The sequence below is a fragment of the Solanum tuberosum genome, unplaced genomic scaffold (genome assembly GCF_000226075.1).
Source record: "Solanum tuberosum cultivar DM 1-3 516 R44 unplaced genomic scaffold, SolTub_3.0 scf00129, whole genome shotgun sequence".
Classification (NCBI taxonomy): domain Eukaryota; kingdom Viridiplantae; phylum Streptophyta; class Magnoliopsida; order Solanales; family Solanaceae; genus Solanum; species Solanum tuberosum.
Genome location: NW_006239057.1, coordinates 778,554 through 802,020, shown reverse-complemented (window position 1 = coordinate 802,020; position 23,467 = coordinate 778,554). Strand labels below are relative to the sequence as shown.

Genomic DNA, 23,467 nt, shown 5'->3' with positions numbered 1-23,467 from the left:
ATTCTGAGTATAATTGGATAAAATATATTTTATCATTAATTTTTTTCTAGAAAATCAATGCGTAACAACAACTCCTTTAAATAAATAAGAGTAATTGTTTAGCCAACTCGGTCAATTTTAGATTTTATTTTTGAGTGTTGTTGATATAAATTTTTAATATTTAAATTTAGATATAAATTATCTTTTCACGATTAGAAATTATAAATTTAAATAGATAATCTACACTTTACTCTCTTTTATACTTTTCAAAAATTTTCTTATCATTAAGAAATAAGAAATGGAAAATAAATAAACAAAAAAAAAGAAGTAAAACGGGGAAAATTTTGAAATTGAAAAAGAGATATATTTTTTTATTTTTTTACTACTACTGTAATGTGTATATATATATATATTATTTTTATTTTTTTAGATCTTGAAAATTTCAAGTGAGAAGAGTGGATGAGAGTTATGTTTTCTTTGGTGAATTTTTTGGTTCCTTTCCCATGTTTAACTATGAAATCATCAATAATTAATCTCATTAATCTTTTTCAATGTATTGGAAACATAATTGAAGAATATATTTAATATTTAAGTTAAATGGTAAAAATGTCCAAAAATAAACTAGTTTATAGTGTGAACATGTCTTTTTTCATTCTGGCCAAATTATGGCCAAATTTTTATGGCCAAAAGGATTTTTCCTCCTTTCAATAGGGTTACTAAGAGTTTGATATCATTTTAAATTAAACCTTGATCGAAATCGTGCCCTACCTTTCACCTTTCATTCATTACGAGGAAAGACTAAAAAGAAGAAGAAAACTTTCGATGGACACATAACCCTTCATGAATTAACATTTGAACATAGGGAAATTTGCCTCTTGAGACTGGGTTTTCTAAGCGAAATTCCTCTTTGCCTTTGCCTTGTCTCGACAAAAGTACTTATCATTCTACCACAATTCTGTGTGATTGTTTAGTCTTTTAATCTCCATGAAGTTACTGTTTTATTTAAAATTATATATACAAGGAAAAATGACTTAGTTTTCAAAAAATCGATTAAACTTATGATTTAAGAGAAATCGAATTTCAAAAAGGACAGAGTCGCCACTTGATTTTTTAATAAAAATCAAGAAAAAACCTAAGGTTTCCAAAAGATTTAAACAGATAAAATCAATTGAAAAAGGGTTCGAGTTCAAATGTACATTCCCGAGAAAGGTCTTAGGCCCTCGAAATGCCCACTAACTTGCGGTTGACCGACGATTTGACTAATTAATATTTTAATCTAAGTAAAGAATTCATTTTATTTTAACTAATTATTGAAATTTTAACTAAGTAAAATAACTCATTTTCTTTTAAATAATTTTGAATTTTTGACTAAATAAAAGGACTTATTTTTTTTATTTATTTATTACTATTATTATTTTTATCATTTTATTTATCTCAAGGGGAAATGGACTAAAGGAGAATTTTTTAAAGGGGAAATAACTTGAGTTTTGACATGACTAATATTAAAATAGAGCTAAATAGTAAATAAAATACATAAGAAAAAAAACAAATATTTAACTTTGAATATAAAGAGAGACGGCTGTCTTCGGGGAATTAATTAAGTTAAACCAAAGATCAAATAAATGTGTTAGTTAAATACAATAAAACAATAAGAGCAGGGAAAGGAATATCCAAATTTGGGCCTCTGGCCACTTTTTGCACCACCTGTCCTGTACGCCTGCATTTTTTGCACATTCCAGCCTGCAATTTCAATTTATCAACCTGTATATCATTGTTCTTTTGGGCCTTTTCGAAATCTGAAATTCGATTTCCAACCCCTTTTTATTTTCGTTTCCTGTTGGCTGACTCAATAGAAGATAGAATTGGGCCTCTAGGGCCCAATCAACGAAATGCAAGATCAAAGAGTGGAGACTCGGGAAGAGCCGGTTCATACATGGAAAAGAATGAAACGAGATAAAGATTAATAATAGAGCATACTTTAAATCTATATAATGCAACCAAGACACATAAAAATAGAAATAAGGCAAAAATACATGTGCTTAGTTTACTATACCATGGTTTTATAAGAATGACAAAGGAATACACACCATTCTTAAGTAATCTTCACTTAGATTTAATCTAACCTCACATGACAAGATAACACTAAATGAATGTGATAAATAAATAAAATAAATTTACATATAAAAAAGAGGGGAGGGGGACAGTGATCACATGGAAAAAAACGGCATGCACAATTGGGATTAGGATCATTTAAACTTTGATCATAAAATAGCAAAATAACATATAGTTACCAAATATCTAAGGATAAATGGGATCTTAAGGCTTAATTACTAGAACTAGACTTTAACGAAACAAGCCGTAACAAATTGAGTCGAGTTCTATACTGTTGAATCATTATTCTCAGTAATTAAAATTGAAGTGAAACAAAACCTCACAACAGTAAGCATATTTAAGCTAATTAATCTAGAAATAAGCATGAACAAGTGATTGAAAATAAAATCATGTCAAAACAACACTCACACTAAATACAAAGGATGAATTTTAACTCTTTAAGTTTAAGAGAAGCAAGGGATAAATTAGGTGACAAATATGAAAATTATATAAACCTATGAAACCATGGCTATTTAACCACACAGCCTACCGAGGACGTCACAAGTAACAAGAAAGCTAGCAAAAGATACCAGATATTTAGGAAGTCTAACGCTTAATCAACAAGAAGAAAAAAGAATCGGAAAACCGAAGAGAACAAACCAATGGTTCTTTACAGAGGTTTATCACCAATCACACACTGATTTCCACATCCTAATCACATAAAGAGGCCAAAGCAAACATATATATTGAAATTACACTTTTCTTGTAAAACCAGTGGTCAAAGATGTGTAGCAACTAACATATAAACAAGCAAGGCACTAAGCTAAAGATCGGGGCCAAACAAGAAATAGCCTGAAAGCACAAGAGAAAAACACTTCAAACTAAGTAATACTTGAAACGAGCGTAAACAACGACTACTTCACTAGGCGATGAGATTCTACATAGCACGAAACAAAATCTAGAACGCAAAGAGAAGCTGTAACAAAAGGAGAAAAAAACAAAAGCATTACCTTCTTAGGAGCAGCGGAACTGAGACGACGAGTTGAAAAGCTTTCCACCACCACAATCAAAGAGCTTTCGAGAAGCTTTTTGATCGAACAAGATAGGAACCGGAGTTCGAATCAGTTATCTTCTCTACTTTGAAGTGTGTTTCGTATGTATTTTTATATATTTTCCTTTAAGCTATTTCTCTGTATCAGTGGAAGCCCCCCCCAAAAAAAACCCTCTAAAACAGTAAAAGAGATGGATATTTATAAGAGGAAAAATTGGAATTCAAAAGGGGGGAAACCGGATTCCATTTCGAATTTCAAATTCGAATTACTCTCAAAGGATAAGGTCGAACGACTGGAATTCGTACCATTCTCAACGGATTAAAGAAGGGAGCCGTCCGATTTTGGAGGAAGGATGAACGAGCGAGGAGATGGAGACACGTCGGATGACTCTCTAACGTTCTGGTACGAAAGGGGAGAGAGAGAACGCATCGAGCGATTAGAGTGGGAAGAACACGCGCGAGGCTGCTGGACTTCGGGTCGCCTGGTACGCTGGACTGGGTTTGTTTTGGTTGCTGTTCTCGTTTGGAGAGTTGCTGGAAGAAGAAGAAGAAAAATGTACTGGGGTCGGTCGGTTGATTTTGGTTTGCCGTATGTTGTATTGCTTGAAATTGTATGGGTATGGACTGATGGGTTTCTGTCTTTAATTTTGTAGGAAATGGGCTGGGAATATGATGGGCCAAGAGGATTGGATTTGATGGTAGCAATTTGGACCAAATTGTGGTCAATTTGAATTGAGAAAATAACCATATGAATTGTATTGGTGTAATTGGTTAATTTAGGCAAAATTTAAAATAAGATGAATTATTATTAATTAATTAACAAGCTTCTTAATCTTAACGAAATAAAATAATTAACTTAAAAATATAAACTATTGTATGACTAAACTAATTAGTAAAATATTCAAACAAAACAAAACCCCTTTTTTTTAGATGATTTTCTAATATTTATAAATATACTAATTATATACAAATTTATATAAAACATATGTATTACTTAAAAATTATAAAAATGATAAACTTAATTAAAAGTAACTTGAAAAATATTTTGAACTTTATAAAAACTAATTATTTCAAATCGTTTGGAATTTAAGAAGCTCGATGATTAATCTATATTGTGGAGGTCCAAAATTGGGTGTCAACAGTTACTATCTTTATTGTTGAAGTTATTCACAATTTTTTTTGAGTATTACCTCAAAACGATTCAAATGAAAAGTTCATAAGCATGCATATGTAAATAGGGATGAAAAATGGGACGGGGCGGGTGGTTACGAGGCAAATCCACGCAAGATTGTTAAGATTTCAATCCACCCTCCATAGCATAATTTGTAGTTATAAATTCACGAATTTAAAAGATTTTTTCCAAACCCATGAGCCGTGACCTGCCTCGTACCGCATAAAATATTAAAAAAAAAATATTTAAACCCACCGCTCCGCCCCACACCCATAAAATTGTTAACTCACTCCGTTTCGTTGCCATCCCTATTTTTTTTTTCTTTGCATGTAGTTACACAAAATTTTACCAACATCATTGAGCATTTAAAATGACTGAATTAACCAATATATGTCAATGCTAGCATCTGAAGTCCACTTTCATTTTGAGATGACGAAAAATATATTCAATCTTCGTACCTAATACAATCTCACATTTCCTTACAGCGGGTTCATCTTAATAATTTAAAGACTTTAAAAAATAATACTATAAGGATTTTTCAAAGATATATATAATTGAGTAGACATTAATTTTGCTAATTCGTTCGTGGATATAGTCTTTGGGTATAAGCTCATTAATTCTATATGTTGCTGGTTTAGTATACTAAGATGTTTTTGTGTGTCTCAATCAAATATTTTACTATCTTATTATTATACGATGTATCGAATAACCTACTTTTTATACCTTATTGAAATTGAATTTTTAAACTACATTAGGTAAAGACATTGTTATATCTTTAAACTTTATGTAAGAACTATTTTAAAAATATATCAACTTTTCGAAGTATTACAAAATCAACATTGGCACACAAATAAAGACCAGACATCGGACAAAAATTGGAACACAACAAGAGAATTGTTGACCCAAAAAGAAAGTAAAATGATATTTCTTCTATTTTAATTTATTTATCGTATTTTATTTTGATATGAAATTATATAAATGAAAAGGTTCTTAAAATCTTTTAGTTTTAAACTAAAGATATAAATTTTTTACTAAAATATTTTTTAATCTTGTGATTTTACAATTATGTGGAAGGTTCGAACTAATAAGAAACATTAATTTTGACGCACTAAAAAGAAAAATATGACAAATGCATTTAAACGAAGGAAGTAATAGAATATTTGACGGCAAGAAATGATAAATATTGAGGAAATTAGTCATAAATATTTGATTCCGCATTGTAATTAAGATAAATTCAGTCAAAGTAAAATAATCTCGATCACTTTATAACCGTTCCCTCATTTTTCGCCAACCAATCCCCTCATTAATAAAAAAGAACTCAGTCAAAGTAGAGCAATCATATTACTTTGATTGCTTTCTAATCCCCTCTCCCATTTTCCGTTTTCTGATCCCAATTTAAAATAATTATTAAAAAAAAGAATCGCGTCAAAGTAAAACAATCTTAGTAACTTCATTGCTTGTAATCACATTTCCCATTTTCCGCCTTCCAAACCCCCAAGGTAAAATATATATTTTTTTTAAAATCGAGTCAAAATAAAGAAATCTTATTAGATTACTTTTTAATCCCCTTTCTAATTTTCCGCCTTTTGAGCCCCTAATTAAATAATAATAAAAAAATTCAGTCAAAATAAGCTCACTCAACAACAAATATAAATTCTCAAAACACACACTTCAAACCCCCCACAAAACTCTCCCCATCAGTCGGAAAAAGTAGTAGTTGCCGGCCGGTGAACATTTCAGGTGAAAAATGGAGAAGCATTTGATTCAACCGGCGGTGGCTGCGCTTCTCTCATCAGTGATCGCGTTTAGATCTTACAAGCGCAAGTCACTCAGCTTGTCCGGAGCCATTGCTGGAGTCATTGTGATGTTTATTCACCTCGCTGTTAACTACAGGTCTGCTGCATTTGCTTAGGTACTTTATTCTTAGTTTTTTGATTGATTTCGTTTTTATGATTTCTGATTCATGTGATTGATTTCATTAGGTTTGGAGCGATGCTGCTGGTGTTCTTTTTTTCTTCTTCAAAGTTTACCAAGTTTGGAGAAGATAGGAAAAGGAAAATTGATGCTGAATTCAAAGAGGGCGGTCAACGCGATTGGTACTGCTCTGATTTTGACTCTTTGAATATAGCTCTATCATGAAAATCAATTTATATGGTGTTTTTTGTACTTTAGATTATAGTATTATTTCGTTGTAGTAAATGCTTCCTTTTGAAGGGGATCTTTGGAGTAACCGGTAAATATGCCTTTATGTGACCTCCTTGTTATAGGTTTAAGCTGTAGGAATAGCCTCTTGTAGAAATGCAGGATAATGATGCGTATAATAGGTCCTTGCCTCTTGTAGAAATGCAGGATAATGTTGTGTACAATAGATCCTTGTGGTCCGACCCTTCCCTGGGCTCTGCACATAGCAAGAGCTTTAGTGTATCGGATTGCCCTTTTTTAAAGTTAATGTTCCTTTTGTCCAGACTATTATTCATTTTTCCCTTTTATTTTTAGATTACTATCACTACCTATTGTTTGTGTGTCTTATTATCTTGTTGGTTTCTCCGTTTGTTGCTATTGTCACTTTTTCACCTTTGCTCCGCCAAGGGTCTTTTGGAAACCTCTCTACCTTCTTAAAGGTAGGGGTAAGGTTTGTGTACATTCTACCCGGTCTCAGACCCCACTTGTGGAAACACATTGGGTTTGTTGTTGTTTGTTCTCCACTTTTTTTTTTATATTTTTAACTCAGTAACTTTGTATCATGTCACAATAAGTAGATAATTCTCCATCTATCTCTGTTTTTAGCATGTACTCTTGCTTCCTCCCAACTCTTCAGAACCTCTATGATTCTCTGGGGGGAGATACCTTTGAGACTTAGAAATATTCTCCATAGTTTCTGAGTGTAATTGCAGGGTAGAATCATATGGTTCACTAGGGATGGCAATGGGGTGGAGCGGTTGTGGGGCGGGGCAGATAAGAGTTTTTGTGGGGGCAGGGGGGGTACAAAATATATTTTTTTAAATTCATGCGGGTACAAAATATATATTTTAAAATTCATACGGGGTGGGGCGGATATACGGGTTGTGAATTTTTCTTTTGAACTTAATTAAAGGAAAGGGTAAAACCTAAAATACTACAACAAAACTACATCAAATGTTAATAGAGATTGGCATTTTTCTTTTTTTGAAGTTGTAGTTTGTGCAAAAAGTTGGGATCTTTTGGTGTTATAGCTAATGTATCAAGGATTTATAAGTAGTTGACAGTACTTTATGCAGTTGAATTTTGCACAACCTGATTCAAAATGGAAGTTGAATTTTACTTGTCCAATTCCAATTATTTTCTTTTAGTAAATTTATTATTGACAACTGAATTTGTTTCTTTATGAAGTTGCATTTGTTTTTTCAACTCAGTAGATTGATAACTGGTATATTTTTAATAAAACAATAATAAATTATGCGGGGCGGGTTTTGTGGCACGGGGCGGGGCGAAATCTTTGCGGGTTTATGTGGGTTTGCCCCGCACCTGCCCTGCTCCGCCCCATTTCCCATCCCTATCGTTCACTGTCTCAGATGTTTCCTTACAAATAAACATCCAGAGCATAAGTTATCCCTCTCTTCATCACATTGTCCTGAGTCAAAGCTGCTTCCTTGGCCAATAACCATATGAAACAAGATACTTTGTAAGGTATCCTATTTTTCCAAGTTATCTTCCATGGCCAATGTGGATTATGATGGCTTGGTTGATCCATCATCTTGTAAGCTTGTTAATTTTGACACCTTTGTTGTTACCACTCCACCATAATATATCCTCCCCAATCTGAAAGCACATTAAAGGTGTCCACAGTGTTAAGAAATTTAGCAACTCTTATAATTTTTTTCCAGTCATTTTGCTACCTTCTAAAGGTAATTTTCCTATCAGTTTCAAAGAAAGTTCCACCAATGTGGTGTCGATAGCTCTGCTATGGACCTTTGTTGGAACAAAGCTAGATTGAAGATATCTGGGAATAGAGCTTCCAAATTGCCCTTTTCATGCCATTCATCCTTCCAAAACTTGGTCTTTCTTCCATTCACCACTTTTTTCTTTGAGTTGTTCTTCACCTCATCCCACATGTCTCTTAGGGTCGTTTGGTGTGATGGATAAGAGAAAATAATCCTGGGATAAGTTTTAGTACCTTTGAATTCTTTGTCCTTAGTCAAAGCTGCTTCCTTGGCCAATAGCCGTATGAAACATGATACTTTGTAAGGTATCCTATTTTTCCAAGTTTGCTTCAATGGCCAATTTGGATTATGATGGCTTGGTTTATCCATCATCCTGTAATCTTGTTAACTATGAATACACCTTTGAAGGTGTCCACAGTGTTGAGAAATTCAGCAACCTAAACCTCTGCACTTAGAGAAAAGTTTTCTTGATGGTATCTCGTTTCTGGATCAAAACCTCCATCTGAGTTTTCGATTTATTCTATGAAGATATGCTTATCCTTTCTTCTTTTTATATTTTAGTTTTTGCTTTTTAAGACCTAAGGAAATGATCCTTCACTTCAAATGAATGTGTTCTATGTGATGCAAGTAGCACTTCAAATGAATTTGTTGTATGTGATACAAGTATATATCTGTTCTCTTTTTTCCCATACAGTTTCATGTAAAAAAAAACGCATGAAAAGATTTTGATTTAGAACTGAAATGGTTCCAGGTTTTTGAGCCAATATTGTTATCCTATCACAAGGGTCTGTTCTGTTCATTATCCTGTTTAAGATGCTAAATAATCAAATAACTGTAGCAGAACATATGTTCTCTGTTTGTGGTAGTGAAAGATCAATAGATCTGGATATTAACTCTTTAAAGAATTACCTGATGAAGGATAATTGGGAGATTAAGATGGTGAACCTGTGCATCAGAATCAACTTGCTTTAATTCTACAGACTGATCTGTTGCTGTTAAGCTCTCTTTGCATCTCCGTAAATTTGATGACAATTTTGAAATCCTGTTTTCTAAAGTTAAGGGCTACATCTTGGGATAATGTGAAATCAAAATCTTAATTTTCATTGTTTCATGTGAATTCAAGTTAGAATTATTTCCCCTTTCTCCTATCCTTTTTTTGTTGCTATTAGAATTTTTGCTTTTTGTTTCATTTCAATGACAAGGTACTTAATCATAAACCTCATCTTCAAAAATTTCGAGTGCTTATGAGCCATGAGGACAGTTATTTGAATGTGAATATTAAGTCATTTTTAGAATTTTTTTACATTAGGACGTTATGTGCTCTGTGATTAAAACCAATATTTTCTACCAATTTCGTCATTTGTTGCAAACTTTCCATAAAACCAATATTTTCTACCAATTTCATCATTTGTTGCAGACTTTCCTGAATGGCTCTTTGTAGCCCTTGTATTTGTCAAAAAGTGATAATATCCTGACATCATAAATTTACAACTTCACAACTTCACCTAGTCATTATGGATATGAATAGAGGAAAAGAATTTTTTCTGGAGGTACAACATGTGTTGGATATGTTTGTTTTACCATTCTGACGCTTTATTCAAGATGGTTGTAATTTCCGCAGAACGTATTTTGTAATTTGTGATTGGACACCACAGTAACCTTGTAGAAATGCCACAAGTAATGTGAGAGAGGTCTTAGCTTTAGCTTTCCTCATTAGTATTTTAATTTGTGTCTACAGGATTCAAGTCCTTTTCAATGGTGGCATCGCAACCCTTTTGGTTCTGACTGTATGGACAGTGATTGGGTCAGAGGACAAATGTCTGGATTCAAAAGAGTCACGCATGATAACATCTTTAATTGGTGGTATCATTGGTCAGTTCTGCTGCTGCAATGGGGACACATGGTCTTCAGAGCTTGGGATACTTAGTAATGAGGAGCCTCGACTAATTACAAACTTCAAGGTGTGAATTCATAGCTTTGACATCCGCTAAATCCTCAGTTTTTCATTTATTCGGACACCTCATACATAGGAGAAAACACTGTAGAATGTCTTTTATCTTTAGTGTTCATTAGGAGTCAAATAAACTGATAAAACTTTCCCTTTATCTATTTCATCCTTGCGAATTTCAATTAGTTTATTGAGAGTCAAGTATGAGCTAATCTCATAATAAGCCGAGTTCTTCTCTACTTAAGCTTGGAAACATGATAACTACCTTAAGATTTTCATGATAATCAATTTATTATTCTTTATCTCGACCCTTTTTGAACTATTATCAGACGGTTCAAGATTAGGAGATTATGTTTCTCATTTCTCCTTTGTACTTAAAATCAGACAGTTCGAAGGGGTACAAATGGTGGAGTGACAAAAGCAGGACTCTTGGCTGCAGCAGCAGCAGGCACTGTCATTGGATTGACATTTGTAGTCCTGGGATTTTTCACTACAAAGTGCACATCTGATGTGACTGTAAAGCAGCTTTTTGTCATACCACTTTCTGCATTGGCTGGAGTATGTGGAAGTGTTATTGATTCTTTGTTGGGAGCAACACTACAATTCAGTGGATTCTGTTCTGTTCGGAAGAAGGTCAGCCATAGTTTATCTCTTAAAAGAACTAAGTGGATTTGTTTACGCAAGAAATAGTACATAGTAACTGATCACCCCACCGCCTCTTCTCTGTGAAAGAAAACTGAAAAAGTAGAAGACGGCTGTCAATATGTTTTCTAAAACCATAAAAGCAATCCATGCCATGTTTGTGTAAGATGGTTCTCGTCCAGATCTGAGTTTCCATGGCTATAATTTTATCGGTATTTGAGAAGCTCTTGAAGTTATGTAAATATTCTTTGTGCTCTGATATCCAATCAAACTACTCTTTTAGCAATTGAAAGGAATTTGGTAAAAATACAAGCAGTTTCTTTTGCATACCTAAACTAAAGGTCTTTATAACTTAACCAAAAGAAGAGATAAAGCCAGTCTACTGTATGTTCAGGAACCTATCATTTTTCTAAAATTTTGTGCACACAGCTGTTCTCTTTGGTTGACTTTAATTATTGAAGCTGTTTCTGTTGAGTTTACATGGTATGTGATATTTAAAGCAAAGACATACCTGCAGAAAAGATATAGAGAAAAAAAGGATATTGAGTTCATTGTGCAAACGAGCAAATGAGTAACAAAAAGAAAACAACAATTTAAAGTTTGGACACTTGATATTCTTCTTCCATGTAGGTTATTGATGCTTCATACTTCATGATATCTTACCTTGCAGGTGGTTGGGAAGCCAGGACCAACTGTGAAGAGAATATCTGGTCTTACTGTCCTTGATAATAATGCAGTGAACCTCGTATCAATATTGCTGACAACGGCTATAACCTCCATTGCCTTCTTATACATTTTCTGAATGTATCCACCCAGCTCAATTTGAATTCTGTAGTATTTTGTATCATCTTCCAGCAACAATGAGGATTATGTTCATGCTATAAATGCTACTAAGTATCATAATCCCTATCGAGATTAAATGAGAGAATTTTTTCTCAATGCTGCCATTTTGATCTCAAAGTAATCAATTGTTTCTTCTTTCTTGTTTTGTTTTTATTTTCGTCATCCCCCCTTTATGTTTCTAGACATGAAAAAGGTATGTGGAGCTATCCATTAGAAGCAATGGCTACAAGCAGGCAAAACAATCATTGCCATGTAGTTCATAATAGATAGGACTGCACAGAAGAACAACAATGTTTTTAAAACTAAACGTTTGAAAGTTTATACATTGAAGTGCTACCATGAATTAGAGGACAGGTTCATGGTAGCACTTCAATGTATAAACTTTCAAACATTTAGTTTTAAAAACATTGTTGTTCTTCTGTGCAGTCCTATCTATTATGAACTACATGGCAATGATTGTTTTGCCTGCTTGTAGCCATTGCTTCTAATGGATAGCTCCACATACCTTTTTCATGTCTAGAAACATAAAGGGGGGATGACGAAAATAAAAACAAAACAAGAAAGAAGAAACAATTGATTGTGAACTCCGTGGCAATGATTGTTTTGCCTGCATGTAGCCGTTGCTTCTAACGGATAGCTCCACATACCTTTTGTTTGCTGCTTTTCATGATTTTCAGTTGAGTTATGCGTTCTTTTTACCCTTTTTGTTGTCATGTTCTCTTCTACCAATATGTTCATATTGTACAAATGAGGCTCTGAGGTTAGCTCTTGGTTATAAGTTGAGAAAATTTCATAGATAGCGATAGTTTTGTCCCTAATTAGGAAACATAGTGATAGTTTGTGTATTTACAAAACGTAGCAACAATTTGTTTCAAATTTAGCGGATATCTTGTATCTGCACACAAGCGAAATACACTGTATCTGCGCGCTTACAATATCTCTGCCTAACTGAAAATCGCGCGGATACAAGATCAACTTAAATACACTTTAATACTCTTTACAGTCATCCCAAAAATGTCACACATACAACTTACAAGCATGCAACAATACACTTTACATTCATACAACATACACTTGTATGTCACTATATTTCAGTGTATCACTCTTATATTTTATGAAAGCTGGTCGTTGTGCAACTGCTTGATTGTCTTCTATTTTAGTGGATATCCTTTGAAGAAGGCAGAAGCATATGCTTCATTAAGAAAGTAAGTTCCATCCATCCTTTGCACTATGTAGTTTCATTGTCAGGCATGCTCGCTTTCTCTTTTGCGGCATTCTCTGGCCTCTGAATATCTACTTTGACATGCATAAATGATCTTTTGACTGACATCGCCAAAACTGCTAGCACTAGAGATTGTAAGAGTCCTGAAAATTTTATTTACTTATGCAAGATTTTGGTAAATTTGAGGATTTCGTTAGCATGCATGCAACATTGATGCTATAATTCAGCCAATGTCTATAGCCATATAAAATCACAAGATTGTCTGTCTGAACATGTATAAACAGCAAGCTTAAAGTTTTTGATGTCACTGATCGTCAATCTCCTTCTCTTTTTTATCTTTTGGCTTCTCAAATTTGATAGCAACATATACTATGCGTCAGGGTAAACTCTGTTGTTTGTGATTTATTCTTTTGGCAAGCGATAAATGATTGGCTGGCAGATCTGAATCATTTGTTAGGAGTTCAGGGATAGTAAACAATGCAGGATAGACTTAAACGAAATTAGAAAAAAATGGAAGTAACAGTCGTTTTGCTTTAACTGTGTTGTTTTTTAGTATTCCTTAATATCTCCTTCAAATCTGGATTTTCCAGAAATTATTGTTGATCTGTTTGGCAATCTTTTCTGCTCAGATGAAGGTTTGGTATTCGTAATAATGCCCACTGTCTGATCATATTACTTTTGTATACACAAGGTCCCAAGATCAAGAAGATCTGATGCTGTTGAGTGGTGAAGCTCCAAGGATAAATATCTTTTGTAATGATGATAATTTGGCATCTTAACAGAACCTTCTTTTTGATCCCCTGTAAATGTTGGAAAGAAATATCCAACACAATTATATAAACCTTTGCCATCGTGGACAACTTATGATGCTATATTATCTCCTCTGTCTTAGGCCTTTCCTTGTGAATGAATTGGAGCCACAGTACCTTCTTCATGATCGGAGGAAAGTATACTAGTGTCTTGCGATGTTTGGAATCCCTGTGCCAAGGTATGGTTGCATTCACAGAGAAGTACCTTGCTGGCATTTGGGTTATTTTGTTGAAGAAGATGACTTTGTTGAAGTCATGGGAACCGCTTTTGGAAACCTTTTGTGGAAAAGCCTACTGTTGATGGTCAGTCTCTCTTCCCATGGATGATCAAATTTTCATATTGTTTACTCTAGCTGTAAATGTATGTGCATGGCAGGCTGCCAATTCAATGAGAAGAACTCATATTCTCTAGGGCCGTTTGATAGCTGGTTAGAGTTATGCAGGTATTAATAATGCATGGTATTAGTTATGAGAAAATCTACGTATCATTCTATGCAGGTATTAGTTATCTACCTTCTATCCCGCATAAAATAATTCATAAATTCCTTCATAAGCTATACATGTATGTGTCACGAGGGTTTCTAAATTGCAAACCAAATACTATATGAATAAGTTGTCTCTTAACTATCTACCGAACTTGGTAAGTATTACTTGTGCAGGATTTAATACAAGGGTAACTTACCTCCAATACAGCTACCAAACAACCCCTTAGTTCCTTGATGAGTAACCACTTTGGTGGTATCATAATAGTCGGACAAACAAGATGCCTCTTAGTAAAGATTTCATAGTTGTTAGGTTGTTGTTGTTAACATGCTGCTTTAAAAGTTTCAGTTTGGTTATTTTGAACTAAGGAAATTGTTGTTGATGTTGTCTGCTTGTGAATATGCTGCACTTCTGATATTGTAAAAATACTACTCAGGATGGGAAAGATCAATCTCTTATTTGCTTTTATGTTGCTGATACCAAACCTCTCTACCTCCACGAGGTATTGGTAAGGTTTGCGTACATTCTATCCTCTCTAAATCTTACTTGTGGGATTTCACTGGGTATGTTGTTGTAGCTGATGCCACCACATAATTATTACTATCCTAGTTCCGATGGAAGCCGGGGAATGAAGGAATTGTTTCGAATGCACAGTACCTAATAACCATCCTAAACTTGGGTGTTTTCTTTAGATCCCCTATACTATCAGTAGTGTAGGTGGTAAAGGCTACCAAATAGCAAAGTCCGGGGTAATTAAGACTACTGATAGTTTGGGAAGTATTTGAAGAAAACATGTCAAGTTTGGGAAGGATCTGAAGAAACTGCATCATATAATTTATACCCATAAATTTAGTCTATAAAGATGCGGTCCCCCTCTTATTTCTTTGTTCAAAACACATGGTTTTCTCTTCAAGCCAGAAGTTGTGACTATATATAAATCCTTCTTTACTTCAAGTGATCTCTAATATTAACCTAACCTAAGTTGCTCGGACTCTTCACTTTTGGTGTCGCACCTTTGTCGACACGACGTGGTGTGTGTGTGGGAATTCGTATCCGATCTGGTCAAACTAGTTTTGGTACTCTGACCAAATTTGAGGGAGAAATTTTTGGACAAATTTAATGATTTTTGTGCGCAAAACAAAATTAAGGTGAAATTGAAGAAAATGAATACCTCGTATATGTAAATTGCTATTGTCACTCCCTTTCCTTTTATCGCCTTCCAGGATTCTCCTCAAGTTTTCTACATAAGATCTCGTAACATAAGTTATATAACTCTATTTTAGTTATTTGAATTATTTTTAGCTGAATTCTTGCACTTGTATCTTGAAATGGATCCGTATCACCGAATCTAAAAATTTAGATCATAGAGAATCCGACCTCTAAATCCGCATCCGTATCGGACACCCGTACTTGAGTCCGAGCAAAATTAGGACCTAACATAGTAATATTCTAATAAAAATCCAAGGCAAAGTTAGTGGATCACAATTGATGCAACCATCTGTTTTCCCTACATCTACCTGTGAAGTTAAATTATATTTGTCATTTATCAAGCATGTTGGTGTCAAGATAACTGGTAGGTAAATCAATATTCTTTTTACTTGTGGGATTTTACGGGTTATGTTGTATTTTAGCAAATTAGGAGTTATTTTTCTTCATATTCTTAGTATTAAATAACTATAATAAAGTAATCATAGTCAACTTTAAACTTTCAAAATATCATTAATAATATTAGTTTAATAAAATACACCTCTAATTAATGTTTTCTTAAAGGATATGTCAGATCAACAACGATCAAGTAATATGAAATGAAGGAGTTTTTTTTTTAATCTTTTTTTCTTATTCAATGCTTAATATTTGTATCAGGGTTAAATTTGGATAGAAAATTCCACATTGACTTTATATTGGGGATTCAAACTCAAAATCGTCGATTAAAGATGAATTTATAACTACTCCCCTTTCATATTACGAGACTCATGTTGAAAAGATAGTTTTAATAAGAGGTGTATTTTACTAAATTAATTTTATTATTGATGTTTTGGAACTTTAAATTTGACTACTATTATTTTATTCGGTTATTTAATCTTAAGTGTAGATGGATAAAAAGCAATAAAACTCTCTTGATTTTTAAAAAAATGGCAAATAAAATGAAACAATTATTTGATATAGGAGCCAAGTAAAATGTAATGAAGGGAGTATTATTTTCATTTTTGGTGCGTAACGATAGAAATCAAATACTCACTCTGTTTTCGTTTCATATTACTTGGTCCTATATTAAAAATAGTCGTTCAGTTTATTTGTCCAATTTGTGAGATCAAAAGAAATTTTATTTCTTCATTTGTTCATTTTTTACTTGTGGTCTATTTTGGACTTTGCACTCCTCTTAAGAAAGTAATAATTAATATAAGTATTTTACAACAATATTCATATTAGTTAATGTAAGATCTTGCAAAATAAGTAATTAATGTGGAGGAAAAAAATTATCTTTTCTTGATATGTTAAAAATGAACAAGTAAAAGTGGATGGATGAAGTATATTTTGGTATTTGATGGAGAACGGGAAATCCTTGAGTGGACTGTTATCCTTAATTGGATGAAACAATGCTTGACTTGACTTTCTTGATATCATACTGTAGCATTATTGATCAACTATTTGATGTTCATATGTATGTCCTTGAAAACGATCACAAGTTGAGGGACTAAAGTGGAGGACCCAAGAAATGATGATTAAGTGAGGGTATTTCAGTCAATTAAATTCACACATACTTCCAACATCATGTGCTTCATCCTATATAATATAACAACTACTTTTGTCCACTTTTGATCATTTTTATAGTCATTACACAAAGTACCAAAAACCTCAAAACTCTTCAATGGCTGACCTCTTTGATCTGAAAAAACACAACCAAATGAACAATGAAGAAACATATCAAGTAGCAATAGTAATTGTTCCATATTTAGAACAAGGACATCTCAATCCCCTTCTCAATCTTTCTCGTATCCTTTCATCTTACAAACTTCCTGTATTTTTCCTAGGTACTAGTACTAGTAATCGACAGGCGAAATTCCGGCTATCTGGTTGGGACATTCTTGATTTTCCGACCATTCGATTTCATGACCTTGTACCTGTTCCTCCTGATTCTTGTTCCTCTGTTTCTGCAGCAGTAATGGAGAAAATAGGCTCATTCTTCACATCCATTTTGCTGCTTCGTGAACCAATTCGGGAGTTTTTGCAGGAAGTTTCGAGTACATATAGAAGGACAGTGGTTATTAATGACTCAGGTATGTAAAGACGGATTCAAAATTTAAATTTGATGGATTTAGCTTTGATTTCGAGCTTCTCTTTCATTACTTCTTTTAGAAAGACAGCCTATTTATGATTTCAATAAGAGTATATTAGTAAAAGGAAGGATCAAGAATGTTATATATTTTAGGAGCTAGATTAGTAGATGATGAGCAATTATGAAATGACTCAACAAAAAAATGATCTTGTAAAATAACTATTAGAGCCAGTGCATCATGGCAACAACACTAGGAGAAATACAATTAGAATCTCACGAATGACAGCTATTTTACCAGTGCACATGTCTATCTCACTTTAGGAGGTATCAGAGCGATTTTTGGTACAAATATTTGAATTTCTTGGGTTGATATCTCAGATGGTTTCAACTAAGAGTTATTTATCTCAAAAAGTCGCATTACTTCTTGATTTCAACTTTATTCACCAAAGAATATGACTTTCTGAGATAAGAATTGTTAGTTGAGTGACCATATGAGAAATCGAACGTCATTTCTGCTAAAAATCTTTCTTATTTCGAGGCTTCTCTTTCTTCTTGACCAGTATGTAGCAAGGCCTTATTCCCATCTATTCGTGAAGGAGTGATTGGAATTAAGCCGTTTAGTATATCAGTTGAAATTATGAGTTCAAGAACCAAATTTTGTGCAGGCATGTCATGGGTAGTTCAAGATGCAGTGTCAATCCCCAATACAGAATGCTACTGTTTCCATACAATTTCTGTGTTCACTGCTCTGTCATTCGCCTGTGAAACTACGAAAAAGCTACTTCCGTCTCCGGTGGCTGAGATAATTGCGGAGCTTCCTCCAAGGGAAAATACATTTGATTCCGAAACCATAGAATACATAAAGATGCAGCGCGAGTCGAGGAATTTTTACTCAGTTGGTCTACACAATTCTTGTAAAGAAATCGAAGGTGTTTTCATTGATTTGCTGGAAGTACAACGCGAAAACAAGCAATGGGCAATTGGTCCATTAAATCCAGTGAAAATTTCAAAGAAAAAAAGCTCCGAACAAACTCATGAATGTTTTTCATGGCTTAATAAGCAAGATCTAAATTCAGTGATTTATGTTTCGTTTGGATCGACAACTACATTATCGAAAGAACAAATTAACGAGCTGGCATTTGGATTAGAACAAAGTGAGCAAAAATTCATCTGGGTTCTTCGAGGAGCTGACAAAAAAGGTGGGGATAATATTGAAAATGTCGAAAGAGGAAGTAATTTTGATTTGCCAGAAGGATTTGAAGAGAGAATTAGAGATAAGGGGGTTGGGTTTATAGAGAAAAATTGGTCACCCCAATTGGAAATCTTGGCACACGGGTCAATCGGGGGATTCATGAGTCATTGTGGATGGAATTCATGTATCGAGAGCATTTCAATGGGAGTTCCAATGGCAGCTTGGCCGATCCATTCAGATCAGCCGAGGAACACTGTGCTGATAACAAAAGTACTGAAGATCGGGATCATTGTGAGAGATTGGGAAAATCGAGATGAATTGGTAAGTGCTGCGAAAATTGAAAATGTGGTGAGAAATTTGATGGGTTCTGCAGAAGGAGAGGAGCTGCGGCGGAGAGTGACAGAGTTGAGCAGTGCTGTGAAGAAGTCAGTGATGAATGGCGCCAGTCGCAAGGAGATGGATTCCTTTGTTGCTCATATTACCAGATGAGTTCACATTTATCAGGTTAGGTTGATCTACAATAACAAATCTATCGTATTAAACCATATCTTATGTTGTTAAACATTGAGTAATGAACTAATGATCTGTTATAATTGATTAAATTGTTTCGATGGTATAAAAATATGTTGCCCGTATATAATATAAACTGCTTTAAATTCTAATAGACATTCAGGGTAACAAAACATGAAACAAGCTCAACTAGTACAAAAATGGATCTTTTTATCTTGTAATATGGGCAATGAAAGAGTCCATCTCTTTGCCGCTGCCACCACTATTCACCACTGATTTGCTCAACTCCGTAGCCCTCTGTCTCATCTTATCTCCTTCTGCAGAATCCATCAATCCCTTAACGCATTCTGCTACTGCATCTGAGCTCACCAACTCGTCTCTCATCGCCCAATCCTTCAATACTACTCCAATTTTCAACACCTCTGTTACCAAAATTGCATTTCTTGGTTGATCGGAATGCATTGGCCAAGCAACTATTGGCACTCCCATTGAAATACTCTCCATACATGAATTCCACCCACAATGACTCATGAATCCACCCGTCAACTCGTGTCTCAATATTTCCAGTTGTGGTACCCAATCTCTCACTATTAACCCTCTTTTCTCCACTTTTTCTTCATACCCTTCTGGTAACTCAACTTCTCTACTTTCCCTGTAAAAATGTCACCTTTATCTGCTTCTCTCAATACCCATATGAATTTTTTCTCACTTTTCTCCAACCCGATCGCTAATTCTTTAATTTCTTCATCGGAAAGTGTAGTCGTTGTCCCAAAAGACGCGAATATGACGGAGTTTGGTTCTTGTTCATCCAGCCATTTGATACATTTATGGGGTTTTCTTGAATCTCTTTTATCAAACAGTTTCGGCGGGTTTAATGGACCAACAGCCCATTGTTTATTACCTGCACTTTTCTCTTTTGCTAGCAAATCAAGATAAAATCCTTCAATTTCATAACAAGAATTGTATAAATCACCAGAATTAACCATTTCCCTAAACTCTGTTTGTACTCTGCTGAATTCTGCAAATTCTGATGTGAAGCAGCCTTCCATTGATGAAATTTTTTCCAGAAATTCATTTTCAGCATCAGCAGGTAATCTTCCAGCAGCATCACAGATGAATGAGTAAATAGTAAAACCTGGAAAGAATTATTAGAAGAAGTTTAATAACGTGAGTCTGTTATTTGAATCTGACTTTAGGCCACTAATTTGTTTGAGTCGTGACTGACCTGAAATGCTACGAAAGCTATAGCACTCAACATTCGGTATAGAAGGAGCATCTTGAAGAACCCAAGCTATTAAAGAATCATAAATAACAATTACTCTTTTGTAATTTCTAGAAAGTTCATGTAAAAGAGAAGAAATCGGGTGGCGGAGATGACACGTGGCGAGAAGAGAGGGCATCAAATGGGAGGGAAATTTGGTGGTTGAATTTGGATTTGGAGGTGGAGTTTCGTAACTTGGGATTGAGAATTCGTGGAATTTGACGTTGGATGTGGAAAGTGGGTCCCATCCTTGGACGCGATTTTTCGCTTGGCGGAGATGGGTGGTGGTTCCGGTGAAGTGGAGTGGGAGGTGATAGGCGGAGATGAGGCGGGAGAGGTGGAGGAGTTGGTTTAAATGGCCTTGTGTTGGTAGTGGAATCATCACTACGGCCACCTCAACATTGCTAAGTTTGACCATATTATAATTTTTTGGTAAATTATGAGTATGTAGTATTGGGGTATTTAATGGTGCTAGTTGTTGGTAGCTAATTTGCTATTGACAAGTTGTATAAATGTTATGGGAATTTTCCTAGGAACATAGCAATGTTTTTTTTTTACCCTTCTCTTCTTTCCCATCGCTCGATGTGACGAGATCAGATTTCTAGAACGAAGTGAAATAAAAAAAGAATATTGCTTATGGAAAAGCTCTATTCATAAAAGTCTTTGTAGGAAGATTCCTCGAAGTTGAGTCTATTTTTTTTTTGTTAAATATCTGAGCTTTGAGCTCTTTTGTTGACTTAAGTCAAGTCTATTTTAAAGCTTATTCCAAAGAGATTGGGATTAAATTTTCAATTAGATGTGTTCACCTCAAATTGTTAATGACAGATTTGTATAAACCTTCTATTCTTTACTTTCTTGATTGATAGATAATAAGGTCTAGAACTTGTTTCCTTAGATTTGTTGAATTATTCTGTCTTCAGGTATTAAATTTGAACAAATATCTTTGAATGACTTTCCTTTTAATCGATTGTGAAGGAAGGTTCCACTTTATTACTCAAGCAGTAAATATATATAAGATTTTTCTTCATTTTTTTAAAATTTATTTTGACTCTTCTTAATGAAAATTATGATTACATTGAGGTCCAAATTAATCCGAATTTATATTGGATAAAAATCATTAAAGGCTAAGTCCTCCCTATTAAGATTTTATTTATACTTAGAAATTGACCTTGAAATTTCTAATTAATAATAAAGTGATTCTCTTCTTCTCATCACATTCCATTGTCTTTTTCTTTTTTTCTTTTCCAATTTGGATCAAAATGTCATGTTGAAACGTAAGTGGTGACATAAGTTTACAACATAAGAGACATATTATATCAATCACTCATCTTGCCTAGTCGTTCAACCTTCTAGCTTCATTGAATATTTCAAAAATAGCATCAAATATATTCTAATTGACTTTTTGTTTTGTTTCCACACAATATTTAGTATTTATATTGACCATACTTTTTTCCACACCTAGAATAAGAAAATAAAAAAAGGTAGCTTGATATATAAAGTATTTCAAATTTACTCGAGATTTGTAGAAGAGTTATATAGGTATAATAAATGTCAGTAATTTATTCTAATATAAATATCTATAAGTAATTTTAAGGTTCAAGCTTGAAATTTATAAATTGTTACTCCAAAATTTCTTCAAATAAGAGAATAAATGTTGAAGAAAAGTATAATAAAGGGAAAATAAGATAACGAACAACTATTAAATCAGTTGTTATATAAATTATTATTTTCATCATTAAATAATAAATTTAAGAATATGATATAAATATAATAAAATTTACCTAATAATTAAAAAATATATAGAAAAAATCATTTATAAAATAACAATATATTCTCTTATTATATAAGAGAGACTTCACGCTGAAGCAGACACAATTTGGAAAAATAAAAAATAAAAAATTATTTCTTTTGTTCTACTTTAATTTAATTACTGTATAATATTTACGAAATTATGAGATCCGTTTTAGCTATGACTTTTAGTTTTAACTTCACGTTGAAGCATACACGTCTTCGTCGACGTGCCTGCTTTAACGTGTTTCAGAAAAAAAATTAAAAAAATATTTCTGTTATTCTACTTTAATTTAAGTAGTGTATAATATTTTCAAAATTATGAGACTCATTTTAGCTATGACTTTTAGTTTTAAATTCATATTCCTTAGTTATAGTTTTATTATTTTGAATGTCGGTAATTCTTGGTATATTTTGTAACTACTTTGAGACTTTGAGTAAAAAATCAACGATCGATGATGATGATGAAAAATACTTTATTTATAGATATCTTAATGGACCTATTCACATTAAATTTGCTCAAACAAAAAGTAACTAACAACTTAAAATATCTAAAAATTCTATTAAAATTTCATTAATATTCTAAATTTTACCTATATCACATAAATTAAAATAAAAAAATACTCAATAAATATTAGGCTATGTCTAGTAATGCAATAAAACAGATAACACATTCAAACAAGCTGTCAATAGTCACATTATTCAAAAGTACAAAGCATTTTCTTGAGGAAAAATTGGTTAGCTACACGATATTGACCGGATCTCACAACAAAAATTATTGCAAAAAGCTGTCAGGTGTAAGTAAAAAAAAAATTAAAAAAAAATTAATTTTTGAAAAATATTGTTTATTAAACCAAATACGTATATTTTAATCCATTATTTGTTGGAGTTACTAGTGTTATTAAGGAGACAATAATAAAATTTAGAGAGTTAAAAAAAAATAAAAAAAATAATGTAGGGGGCACATCTACACATATTTTTACATTTATGGAGTAGTAGTTTAAGAAAGAGTAACTTTCACATATACCAAACAAAAAAATCATAGTTGTATGCTATAGCAAAGTTTGCATAATTGCGCTCCATAGCAAACATAAATATGTATAATTCGCTATACATATACAATTAAAAGCTGTCTATTTCGCTATACATATATACAAAAAGAAGCAATTGTATAATTTGTTGGCTCCTCTTCAGAATTGTATAATTTCGCTGGCAGACCATTTGTATAAATTGTTGTTAGCCTCTCGTTTGTATAAATCGTTGACAAACATAAATTATAC

General features: G+C 33.3%; 2 protein-coding genes, 1 long non-coding RNA gene and 1 pseudogene across 14 annotated transcripts; 2 read left to right on the top strand and 2 right to left on the bottom strand.

Annotated features, from left to right (window-relative positions):
* Window positions 1-1,576: 1,576 nt before the first annotated feature.
* LOC107061336 (uncharacterized) lies at window positions 1,577-3,712 on the bottom strand. The gene is made up of 2 exons (XR_001473924.1): window positions 3,081-3,712; window positions 1,577-1,719 (listed from the first exon to the last, which is right to left on the bottom strand). It is a non-coding gene; the product is annotated as an uncharacterized lncRNA (long non-coding RNA).
* Window positions 3,713-5,941: 2,229 nt separating this feature from the next.
* On the top strand, window positions 5,942-11,783 carry LOC102582204 (transmembrane protein 19). Its single transcript, XM_006351238.2, has 5 exons — window positions 5,942-6,185; window positions 6,275-6,388; window positions 9,951-10,173; window positions 10,545-10,793; window positions 11,473-11,783. Exons 1-5 carry the CDS (start codon window positions 6,040-6,042, stop codon window positions 11,602-11,604), a joined length of 864 nt encoding a protein of 287 aa, XP_006351300.1. The 5' UTR covers window positions 5,942-6,039; the 3' UTR covers window positions 11,605-11,783.
* A 444-nt stretch (window positions 11,784-12,227) lies between these two features.
* Window positions 12,228-20,548, top strand: LOC102580297 (zeatin O-xylosyltransferase-like). 12 transcript variants are annotated; one of them, XM_015310432.1, is made up of 6 exons: window positions 12,228-12,850; window positions 13,559-13,620; window positions 13,760-13,979; window positions 17,318-17,437; window positions 18,102-19,132; window positions 20,180-20,254. In XM_015310432.1, the coding sequence occupies exons 4-5, from the start codon at window positions 17,323-17,325 to the stop codon at window positions 19,115-19,117; spliced, it is 1,131 nt and encodes a 376-aa protein (XP_015165918.1). In that variant the 5' UTR covers window positions 12,228-12,850; window positions 13,559-13,620; window positions 13,760-13,979; window positions 17,318-17,322; the 3' UTR covers window positions 19,118-19,132; window positions 20,180-20,254. The 12 variants fall into 12 exon arrangements, 11 of the variants coding, with proteins under 11 accessions (XP_015165918.1, XP_006351299.1, XP_015165917.1 ...); XM_006351237.2 differs by lacking the exon at window positions 13,559-13,620; XM_015310431.1 differs by having other exon boundaries at window positions 13,559-13,979.
* LOC102581876 (zeatin O-glucosyltransferase-like) lies at window positions 19,222-21,234 on the bottom strand (annotated as a pseudogene).
* Between the last annotated feature and the right edge of the window lie 2,233 nt (window positions 21,235-23,467).